The following is a 12636-nucleotide window of genomic DNA, read 5'->3' as shown; positions in this document are numbered from 1 at the left end:
TTTTTCAATTTTATCTGACAATGTGCGAGGTCCATCAAATGATCAATTGATCTTGATCATCTCGTGTAAAAATGCACATCATCAGGTGTTGTATTTTCAGCCACAGTAGATGATCCAAATCCAATAAATGCATACATTGGTAGAGTTGTGATAAATAATAATAATAAATTGTTATTGAATCGATTTTCTTTTGTTTGTAGCATATATCGTAGTTTTAACATTAAGTTGAATATTGCTGATAAGTCCAATGTCATGCTGACATTATGATAAAAAAATATGGGCAAAAAAAAAACAATTTATTGTAATAAAACCATTTTTGGCTTATTACAAAACTCTTAATAAGCCAATTTACAAGATCAGCTTTCTCATAATTCTTTGGGTTATCTAATCTAACAATAAAAATAGATGGAAGATTGTTTTGTGAAATATATACTGAATAGATAATTAATATAATAAATTTGAAGAGAGGTGACTAAATTTTTTTTTTAAGAAACCAAATTATTTTCAATCAATATTTCTGCTACTTAAATAGTAATAATATTTATTCAATTAAATAACAAACTTATATGACTCATTTGGGTATAATTTTGAAACAATCTACGTAAATCACAAGAAAATTCTTCCAAGTTTTTCACATAATTAATACATATATGGAAAATGTGTGCATGGATGACTTCACATGATGTGAAATTATACACAAAATTTTAAAACGATTTGAGTAAAATTTTCGAATAATCCACACAAATTATTTCCATGATGTTCAGACACTAACTCGTAATAATCTACACGTGTCCGGCTACAGGATCCTTATTTTCACCAACTTTACCCAACCCCGCCTCCGGCACTCATTATATATACTCCCGTTTCCACCTTCAAAAATTCAAGCAAAATCTCATATTTAGAGTTTCAAACCAAAAAACTATATCATAACCTGTCACAGGCCATTTTGATATCATTTTTCGGTCTTGCGCTACAGCCTACATGGCAATCCGTGATATCAATGGAGCTGAGACCTCTGATGGTCGGAAAAGGGATCTCCGGCGAGGAAAACTAGGAACCCTCATGTCCTCCGATCCATATTTTGCTCAAGATCACAAGTTTAATATCCATTCTTCACGGCGGAGCAGTAATGTTTCCTCTTCGTTCCCGCCTTCCGACAATTCAACCATGTGTTTTTCCGATCGAAACAGCGTTGATTCTTCTCCATGTACTGAGATGTCTCCGAGGAGCCAACCTTCGCCTTATGTGAAATCTCCCTGGACCCAGTACCAGTTTTCTGGAGAACAACTTCTAGGAAGCCTTTACCGTGAAGAAGGTCATATTTATTCCCTGGCAGCTTCGGGGGATTTTCTGTACACGGGATCCCAAAGCAAGAACGTAAGGGTGTGGAAAGATTTTCAAGACTTTTCCGGGTTTAAATCCAGCAGTGGTTTGGTGAAAGCCATTGTCGTGTGTGGAGATAAGATTTTTACAGGGCATCAAGATGGGAAAATCCGGGTTTGGAGTTCTTTTGGGGATAAAAGGAGCACGCATAAGCGGGTTGGGAATTTTCCGACGACCCGGGATTTGTTGAGGAAATCTATGAATCCGAGAAACTATGTCGAAGTGAGAAGAAATCGTACGGTTCCATGGATAAAACATTACGATACGGTGTCGTGCATGAGCGTTGATACCGACCAGGGCTTGTTGTATTCAGGTTCCTGGGATAGAACTTTCAAGGTGTGGAGAATCTCGGATTCTAAGTGCTTGGAATCTGTACACGCGCATGATGATGCTATCAATTCGGTGGAGATCGGGTTTTACGGCTTGTTTTTCACTGGTTCCGCCGACGGTAGTGTGAAGGCGTGGCGGAGGGAGTTGATGGGAAAGTACACGAAGCATGTCCTGGTGGAGACGTTGCTGAAGCAAGAACACGCAGTGACGTCGCTGGCGGTGAACCATTTCGCCGGGGCTGTGTACGCGGGGTCTTCCGACGGGCTGGTAAGATTTTGGGACCGGGGGAAGCGCTCCATGTCATTCAGCGGCGTTTTGAGGGGACACAAGATTGCGGTTCTGTGTTTGGCTATGGCGGGGAACTTGGTGCTGAGTGGATCGGCGGATAGCAACGTATGCGTGTGGCTAAGGGAAGTAGGTGGAGTTCACACGTGCATGGCGGTGTTGACGGGGCATGGTGGGCCTGTGAAGTGCCTGGCGGTGAAGAAGGAAACGGCGGCGGATGAGACATCGGCGGAGGACGAGGGTAAGCTGTGGATTGTGTATAGCGGGAGCTTAGACAAGAGTGTGAAGGTTTGGAGGGTAACCGAGCATGCCTCAGTTAGCTTGAAGGAACCACAAGAAGAATAAGGGAAGCGAGTCCAACTAACGCTCCGCCGTCAAAGCCGGTGCTGGAGATGTGTTTTCGAGTGGAAGGCAAGGCACGGAAGATTGGGTGGTGGCGGAGGTTTGAGCACTCGGGCTCACAATTAAATGAGGCAATACGAGTTAATGGCCGTCCAACACGAACATGTTCAGAAATGGAAGGAACGGATTCTAGTAAAAATTTGGAGGCCCTTTGTTATAAAAAAAAGAAAAAAGAAAAAATTTTAGAGCATGTTGATTTAATTTTTAATTAGAAATTTTGAAAATTTAGGCGATGAATTATATATATTATATATATATAAATACATACATATATAATTATTTATTATTTCTATGAATATCTTATAAATATGTCCAAGTGTATTTAATGTTGCAATAATTTCCACCACAATTAGTAATTAAACTAACCATGCATGAAATTGAAAAAAAAAATAAAGGAACAGTTTAGTTAAAATCGATTATTTGAATTTCGAAGTTAATTAAAGGATATACATATATTATATTAATTTGGCCATTTAATCAACAACATTAGCTACTCTAATATTCCAATTCTTCGCAAAAATATTAATATATAATGAGCAACATAAAATTATTTTTTTTGCCAAATGTAATATTTTTTTATTATAAATATAAGCATAAATGCATAATTAACTCGTCTCACGAACAAAGATCCTTGAAACCGTCTTACAAAAGACATAATCTGTTCTTTGTTTGTACAACCAACATGTGATTTGTTCCTAATGTTCCAAGGCTTACTTTTCCGAATATGATTCATTATTGGATATTAAAAGTTTTAAATTCACATATTTATTTAATATATTAACTATTGTATATTATATAATAATGAAGAAACCATAAATCTAATAGTAGCAAATAATACCTTTCCATCTAATAGTAGTAATTGATATCAAATTTCAAATTTTTATTACAATGTTGCCTTTTCTCTCTAGATGTGTTTTTATATTTAAAAATACTTCTTATTTCAATAAATTTAACCTTTTTTTTCTTTGTTCAAGATCTTTTGGTAATGACTTTTTACATTTGGAATTCGAAATGGGAGTAAATTACGGACCGATTGGTTTTTTGGGCTCTTCAATATATGTTTCTTTGTTTCACCTTTCTGGCCCATTCATGACATATCGACTAGTCATCCATGTACACAACACAATAGTCCATATGTATATGATAAGATCGTAATTCCTTATTGATAGACCTAATATCTTGGATCAAGGCATGGTACTAACGATTGATATATGAATAGCACTAGATTAGTTGTGTTGTGCTATCATATCATATTAATATGAATAAATCTCTAAAACTAAATTTATAAATTGCAGCTATCTCAATTATTAGATTTTAAGATTCACTGTTTTACAAAACAAAAAATGCTATTTTTAATCATGACAAAAATTTGTGTGAGACGGTCTCACGGGTCGTATTTTGTGAGACGGATATCTTATTTGGGTCATCCATGAAAAAATATTACATTTTATGCTAAGAGAATTACTTTTTATTGTGAATATCGGTAGGGTTGACCCATCTCACAGATAAAGATTCGTGAGACCGTCTCACAAGAGACCTACTTTTTAATCATTATGGAATACTATCGTCCCCAGTTGATTACTAATAAGTTTTGACTGGATACTGGGTTCGGTCAAATAAATTAGAAAAATAAAAAGATTTTAACGGTTATTCCTATAATTCTACGATTAATTGCTTAAAACTGCATGAATAAATAAAATGTTAATCAATGACCAGTGATACAATTGAATAGCGGAAACCCTTTGAATCAGAGCTTGATAATATTAAATTTTACATTTCGTTAGTTATTCCTCTTGATTATTTATTTATTATTGCAGACTAAATTAGTTGTAGTATTTTATTTATTTCAAATCAAATAAATCCCCTTTTATTTGTTTTTTTCCGAAAGAAATATTTTCATCGTTCTCCGTGGATTCGACCATACTCATTATTACAATCGTTATATTTAGAAGTAGAAATTTAAGTTTGATGGTTCAACGAAAGCACACCAACATATAATATAATTATTTTGATATTCAAATTTCTTTACATAAAAAAAATCCAGAGATTAAATAAGAATTTTGAAAATGACTTTTATTAGAAGTCAACAGAGAGAAAATTCATTCTTCTATTTCGTCATTCAGAGAAAGAGGGAAGAAACTTGTTTTTATACAATTCTACCTACTCCTATTTACAGGTTGGAAAATATGAAATATATAAACTTAAAACTCCCCCTCAAGTTGGTTGGTAAATATTTTTAACAGCCAACTTGGACAACATTGGAAGTAATGCAGAAGAAGGCAACGGTTTGGTGAACATGTCAGCAAGTTGTTGTTGCGATCGAATTGGGAGTAGCTTCAGAGTTCCATCACTGAGTTTATTTCGAACAAAATGACAATCAATTTCGATGTGTTTCGTTCTTTCATGGAAGATAGGATTTGATGCGATATGTACTGCTGCCAGATTATCACAATAGATGGTTGAAGGTTGGACAGAATCAAAAGAAAGATCTTTTAGTAAAGCTCGTAGCCAAACGAGTTCACTGGCTGTAGAAGCTAAAGCACGGTACTCGGCTTCAGCAGAGGAGCGAGAAACGGTAGCTTGACGTTTTGCTTTCCATGAGATGAGAGATTCACCTAAGAAGACACAAAATCCCGTTGTTGATTTACGGGAGTCCATACAAGAACCCCAATCTGCATCAGAAAATGCCTTTAACTGCAAGGAGGATGCTGAGGAGAAATAAAGTCCTTGACCAGGAGTACCTTTGAGGTATCTCAATAAGTGGTGAACAGCCTGTAGATGGGGCGATCTGGGTTGAGACACGAATTGACTCAACTTATGAACTGCATAAGTGATGTCGGGGCGTGACAAAGTGAGGTATAGAAGGCGACCAACTAGACGACGATATTGCGTTATATCAGGCAGTGGATCACCATCAAAGGAGTTGAGGGGATTCTTAGGCTCCATGGGAACTTGGACAGATTTGCTTCCCAAGTAACCAGTATCCTCAAGTAATTGCAGAGTATATTGACGTTGAGAGATGACTAAACCACTCGAAGAACGGGCAATTTCAAGTCCCAGAAAGTATTTCAATGCACCAAGGTCCTTTAGTTTAAATTGAGAGTTGAGAAATGCCTTCAAAGAGTTGAGATGCCAGCATCATGTTTTCTGAATCCGCACATGATATTTGGATCGATCTTAAAGAAAGATTTCAACAAAGCAATGGCCCTCGCCTCTTCCAATTGCGACGAGAATTGACTAATCTTACTCAAGGGCAGAATTCAGTGAGCATTTTTTTTACAAAGTTGAAAACATTATGGGATGAATTAAGTAATTTTCGTCCGATTTGCACATGTGGTCTATGCTCTTGTGGGGGTACTAAAGAACTTCATGATTTCTATCATTCTGAATATGTGATGACATTTCTATTGGGTCTTAATGACACCTATACTCAAATCAGGGGTCAGATCCTCCTACTAGATCCTTTACCCCCTATTAATAAGGTATTTTCTTTGATTCTTCAAGAAGAACGTCAACGCACAATCGCTACCTCTAGTGTTGTCCCACTTGACATACCCAATAATCTGGCTCTTGCTGTCAAAAATCACACTACCAAACAGAGTAATCATCACATTGAGGATCTGAACAGGTTGAAGTATAGGAAGAAAGAAAGGCCATATTGCACCCACTGTCAGATCCATGGACATACCGTCGACACATGCTTCAAAATTCATGGTTATCCCCCAGGGTATAAATCAACACCAAAGTATCGACCTGACCCCATCCCACCAACTCATAGTGCTAAGGTCAATCAAGTGGCTCAACATTCTTTGCATACCACCACTGCAACTTCTCCAAATTTTTTTCATTCACTCACGCCTGAGCAATACCAACAGCTGATGAATATGTTTTCTACACATCTAACTACTATTGTTGATCCACCATCAAAGCTAGATGTGGCCTCTTCATCTACAATAACAGGTACTTGTCTTTCTGCCCCTTTAGCATCAAATATGCTACATTCTAAGGTCTGGGTTCTAGACTCTGGGGCATCCAGTCACATATGTAATTCATACGAGGCATTTCTGGAGCTGAAGCCACTAGACGGTTCTACAGTAACATTGCCAAACCATACCATCATTTCTGTACAATCATATGGTGACATTCATTTGAGCTCCCATATTACCCTGCGGAACGCTCTTTACATTCCAGATTTTAAATTCAACTTACTGTCTATAAGTGCTCTCACACTTGATTCAAACTTTACGGTTACCTTTCACCAAGATCATGTCTCAATTCAGGAGACATACACCAAGAAGATGATTGGCAAGGGTAATAAAGTTGGAGGCTTATACGTCCTGGATAATTCAAGCTTCATGCCTCCATCAGTGACTTTTATCAACCACGTATCTGCAACCTTATGGCACCATCGACTTGGACACATTTCCTTCAAGCGGCTCGAGAAACTGAAGGATCAGTTAAAGTGTCAGTTTCCTAAACATTGTTCTGCTGCTCCATGTGATGTATGTCCTTTAGCTAAGCAAAGACGTCTTCCTTTTACTTCAAATAATCACTTGTCTGAGAAACCTTTTGATCTGATACATTGTGATATATGGGGTCCTTTCCATTTACCATCTTATTTGGGTCATCGTTATTTCGTTACACTGGTGGATGATTGTACTCGGTTTACTTGGACGTTTCTTCTTTGCAATAAAAATGATGTAGCAGTGGTTATTCCAAGATTTTTCACTATGATTGAGGCACAGTTCAATACAAATATCAAACAATTTCGCTCTGATACCATATTAGAAGTCAACAGAGAGAAAATTCATTCTTCTATTTCGTCATTCAGAGAAAGAGGGAAGAAACTTGTTTTTATACAATTCTACCTACTCCTATTTACAGGTTGGAAAATATGAAATATATAAACTTAAAAACTTTTTATGATACATTTTTACAACTAATTAAATATATGAATTTGTTACAGGTGATATTACCATTATATCAAGGTACTGATATTATAATATAACATTAGATCTTACTATGTTATAAAATAAGAGCGTGCTAGAGCAATTCCCTAGGTCTATTTGGTACGATCACTCCAAAATTGCAAATACAACCCCCTTTTTGAGTCAATTTACCATTTTATATCATGGGATATGTAATAAATTAAACTTACGGCATTAAATGCAACAATAAGTAATTCTATTATAAATAAAATATATAAAATTAGAATATTACTTTTCGTACGATTTTGTTCTAAAGTTCAAGTCAATATTTGGGCCATTGACTGTAGATCAATTAAAAAATGTATTTACTTGTCACACACACGATTATTTATTTTCCTTCTAGAAATAAAAACAATAATATTATTATTATAAAAATAGCTGCACATTTAATTGCGGAAAATAATAATCTATTATAAGACTGAGTGTTTATCGTTTTACTAAAAGTAAGAGTTAATGGTAATAATAACTATAATATCTTCAACATCTCAAACACCACATTTCGATTCTTCTACCAAATAAAAATAATTATTGTATTTCAACACATATCAACCCGATAACGACACATTTGTGTAACACTGTAATATAGAGATGATTATATTTTAACACATGAGACTAATGTGCAAAATATTTTAAGATATATGGATTTTTCTCATCCAAATTAATTAATTCATTGCTATATTACAAAGTCAAGATATTATTATTTTTATTATTAGAGTATTTTTTAATCATTAAGTAGTTTTCAGATAATGTTTTTCAAATATAAGTACCGAATATGCACTATATATATAAAATAAGAAAATAAAATTTTATGTCTAATTTAATCTAAACTAACTAAACATCCGTATAAATAAGATTTGAACTCAGGATCAAATGAATTTTGAGCCTTCAATCAATATCTTTTATTCTTAGACAATGGAATTCGTGGCCAATATACATCTAATAACTAATATAGTAATACTATATATAAATTAATTTGATGATGCTGTCAAATTCTCTTTTTGCTTGATAATCCATCTGATACAATTTGAAAGGAAACGTGTCTTATTTTGTAAGACAAATTTATTTCTTAAATTCTTTTTTTATAAGATTTTGTATAAAAGTATTGTCTGTTTGGAAGGTATTACCCTGGATATGTTGGAAGTCTTTAAATACGAGCAAAGCGCATCAACTTGAATCACGAACAAACCGCAGCAACAATAAGATCAAGTCGAGGCAAGGAATCTCCTTTGTCCGCAAGACGAAATTGCCCGTATATAGTGCTATACGTTGCAGGCAATCGTCCCTAAGATACAACGACTTCAATCCGAGATTTTGCAGCACTACAAGTCTCGAAACATCGAACAAAATATGCAGGAACTTTCAAGTGTTTTTTCGAAAATTGATGCATCAATATGAGAAGAGGAGATGAAGCAAAAATTCAGCAGCCTTTGAGTATGGTTGGAGGGATTATTTATAGATGATCATCTGTTGCGTTGAGGAGACACGTTTCTCCAGACCGGATGCGTAGAAGAGACACATTTCTAGTCAAGGAACACAATGTTTGGTGCAAAAACAGCCAAGAACAGATGCCAACATAGCCAAGGGACACGCATGTTTTCAGAAATAAGCACATCGCAGATTTCCAGAAAGGCTCGCGCATATGCGCGCCTTGTTCTGTCCATGTGCGATGATAACAGTAAGGCTCGCGCATGTGCGCGGACTCTGGCGCGCATATGCGCGGCATCTTCTGTGAGTCTCGCGCATGTGCGCGGATTCTGGGCGCGCATATGCGCGGCATCTTCTGTGAATGCACGCTGGTTTCTGTTTCGGTTTCGTGTGTAGGTACTGTCAACAAAATTATTTTCAAATAAATTTTGTCTAAAAAGAATAATACGGTCAAAAGACCACACCACACCTCACCTCACCGCACCGCGCCGAGCCGCGCCGGGCGGGCGGGCGCGCGCACGTGTTTAGTTCACCGAGACACAACCTATTAGCGTCTTCCCCCGTCTAAAAACTTATGGTACCTCTTGGGGCCCAAACCCTTGTCTCAACTTGGAGCTTATTAGGGAGACTTCATATGTTTACTTTTCCAATGTGGGATAACTCCCACTTCCTTTACCACATTTCTCTTTTATCATTTCATTTATCAAACAATCCCCCACATAAATGAACTTAATGCATGTATGCAGATTTACTTGAAAGCTCTTGTGAATTATTATTGCATTAGGATAGGTAGTTTTTGACTTTGAACCTTCCTTAATAATATACTATAGGATTTACTTGTTGAGTAGTGACATGATGTCTTGAACTAGTCAACCGTTTACGTAAACCAAGTCAATAGTATTTACACAATAGTAATTCTAACATATTCTTGTTCCCATGTTGTGTCCATTTCGGCCCTGGACCATATCTTAGATTCATAAGTGTTTTCCATTGAAGCGGCCATTACTTCTCACTTATATAGATGATCTCCTATCTAGAGTATCGTGCCATACCCTACCTCTTAGGTATAGGAATCATTAAAAGAAACTTAACCTCACCACGTGTTGCAGATCTTTTCTACTTGGATTTCATAGGAATGAGCCTTCATTGTTTCCAAGTGTTCAACCAATATTTATAACTTAGTTTTCCCATTGAACCAAGGTTTTGGGATCTCCAATTCACAAGGTTGGGTTACCGCTATAAATATTTTATTTCGTGGGTTTTAAGTCCATCCCTCTTAACAGCTTGTACATTTGATCTCTATTTATTCCTTTTGTAAATAGATCCGCTAGGTTTTCCTTTGATTTCACATATTCAACAGAAATAACCCCGTTCGAGATCAATTGTCTTATGCTATTATGTCTTCGTCGAATGTGACGAGACTTACCATTGTACATACTGCTTTGTGCTCTTCCTATTGCCGATTGACTATCACAATGAATATTAATGGAAGGCACTGGCTTATTCCAACAAGGAATATCTTCTAGGAAGTTTCTCAGCCATTCGGCTTCTTCCCCAGCTTTGTCTAAGGCAATGAACTCAGATTCCATAGTGGATCGAGCTCTACATGTTTTCTTAGAAGATTTCCATGATACCGCTCCTCCACCTATTGTGAATACATATCCACTGGTGGACTTGGAGTCTTTTGTGTCAAATATCCAATTAGCATCACAGTATCCTTCTAAAACTGCAGGATATTTTGAGTATATCAAACCATAGTTCAATGTATATTTCAAATATCCAAGCACTCTTGTTAAGGCTTTCCAATGATCCTCATTTGGATTACTTGTGAACCTACTTAACTTGTTAACTGAATATGCAAGATCTGGACGAGTACAGTTAGTCAAGAACATTAGACTACCAATTATCCTTGCATATTCAAGTTGCGAGATTGGATCTCCTCGATTCTTTGCTAAGTGAACTCCTAAGTCTATAGGTGTTCTAGCAGGACGACTGTTTAAGGTACTAAATCTTTCAAGTACCTTTTCAATATAGTGGGTTTGTGATAAAATAATTCTTTCAGGTATTCTAGTGACTTTAATCCCTAATATAATATCACATATCCCCAAGTCTTTCATGTCAAAATATTTTTTCAACATTTTCTTGGTATTCGTAATCAACTCATGATTACTTCACATAATCAACATGTCGTCTACATAAAGACAAACAATTATATAAGCATTTGCATTACCTTTAATGTAGACACATTTGTCACATTCGTTGATTTTGAAACCATTTGACCTCATTGTAGTGTCAAACTTTTCATGCCATTGCTTAGGTGCTTGTTTAAGTTCATATAGTGACTTGACAAGTTTACACACCTTCTTTTCTTGTCCGGGAACAACAAACCCCTCGGATTGTTCCATGTATATTTTCTCTTCCAGTTCTCCATTCAAGAAGGCTGTCTTCACATCCATTTGGTGAATCTCAAGGTTATGCAACACAACAATAGCTATGAGAACACGAATAGATGTAATCCTAGTAACTGGAGAGTATGTGTCAAAGAAGTCATATCCTTCCTTTCGTTTGAACCCTTTAGCCACCAAGCGGGCTTTATATTTATCTATAGATCCATCTTCTTTGTATTTTCTTTTAAGGATCCACTTGCATCCTAAAGGCTTGCAACCCGGAGGAAGATCAGTCAACTCCCACGTATGATTATGCATGATGGATTCTATTTCATCATTTATAACTTCTTTCCAGAAAGGAGCTTCAGGATTGGATAGAGCTTCTTGAATAGTTATTGATTCATCATCTAACATGTAAGTCATAAAGTCAGGACCAAAGGACTTTTCAACTCTTGCCCTCTTTCCACGTTTTGGTTCTTCATTGATTTCTTTAGAATCAATAGTTGATTCATAAGACAATTTATTATAACCTTCTTTTCTTTCCTTACAAGGAAAGTTGAATTCAAAGAATATTGCATTACTTGATTCCATAATTGTTCCTTCACTTATATCAGGAATTGTTGACTCATGCACCAAAAACCTATATGCACTACTATTATAGGCATATCCAATAAAAATGCAGTCAACAGTTTTGGGTCCGATTTTAACTTGTTTTGGCTTTAATATTTCTATTTTAGCCAAACACCCCCACACTTTTAGGTATTTGTAAGATGGTTTGCGACCCTTCCATAATTCATATGGAGTTTCATCTTTCCCTTTGTGTGGTATTTTATTAAGAATGTGGTTTGCAGATAATATTGCTTCCCCCACAAGTTTTGAGGTAAGCCAGAATTTAATAACAACGCATTCATCATCTCCTTAAGAGTACGATTTTTACGTTCTGTAACTCCATTTGATTGAGGTGAGTATGGTGCCGTAGTTTGATGAATTATGCCAGAGTTTGAGCAAAATTCTTCAAATGGAGCGATATACTCTCCACCTCTATCACTTCGAATCATTTTGATTGTTGTACTCAATTGATTCTCAACCTCATTCTTATAATTTTTGAAAGCTTCTATAGCTTCATCCTTGCTTTTCAATAGATAGACGTAACAAAACCTTGTGCAATCATCAATGAATGTTATGAAGTACTTTTTCCCACTTCTAGTTTGCACAAATTTTAAATCACATACGTCAGTGTGAATTAATTCAAGTGGTTTAGTACTTCTTGTCATAGAATGGAATGGAGTTTTAGCCATCTTTGCTTCAACACAAATCTCACACTTATCTTGTGGATTTCTTTTAAATGCAGGTAATACATTTAAATTTGCAAGTCTTTGTAAAGTGTTGAAGTTAACATGTCCTAATCTTTCATGCCATAAATTAGAACTTTCGAA

The 12636-nt window shown here is 36.0% G+C and overlaps 1 protein-coding gene across 1 annotated transcript; it reads left to right on the top strand.

The window, feature by feature from the left end:
- Nucleotides 1–825: 825 nt before the first annotated feature.
- Nucleotides 826–2444, top strand: LOC140987396 (protein JINGUBANG-like). The gene has a single exon (XM_073455880.1). It carries the CDS (start codon nucleotides 982–984, stop codon nucleotides 2341–2343), a length of 1362 nt encoding a protein of 453 aa, XP_073311981.1. The 5' UTR covers nucleotides 826–981; the 3' UTR covers nucleotides 2344–2444.
- The last annotated feature ends 10192 nt before the right edge of the window (nucleotides 2445–12636 follow it).

This window comes from Primulina huaijiensis, chromosome 11 (assembly GCF_012295235.1).
Source record: "Primulina huaijiensis isolate GDHJ02 chromosome 11, ASM1229523v2, whole genome shotgun sequence".
NCBI classification, from domain to species: Eukaryota; Viridiplantae; Streptophyta; class Magnoliopsida; order Lamiales; family Gesneriaceae; genus Primulina; species Primulina huaijiensis.
This window is presented reverse-complemented; position numbering and strand designations above follow the sequence as displayed.

Excerpts from the sequence above, each read along its gene's own strand:
- LOC140987396 (XM_073455880.1), top strand. The coding sequence starts at position 982 with ATGGCAATCCGTGATATCAATGGAGCTGAGACCTCTGATGGTCGGAAA.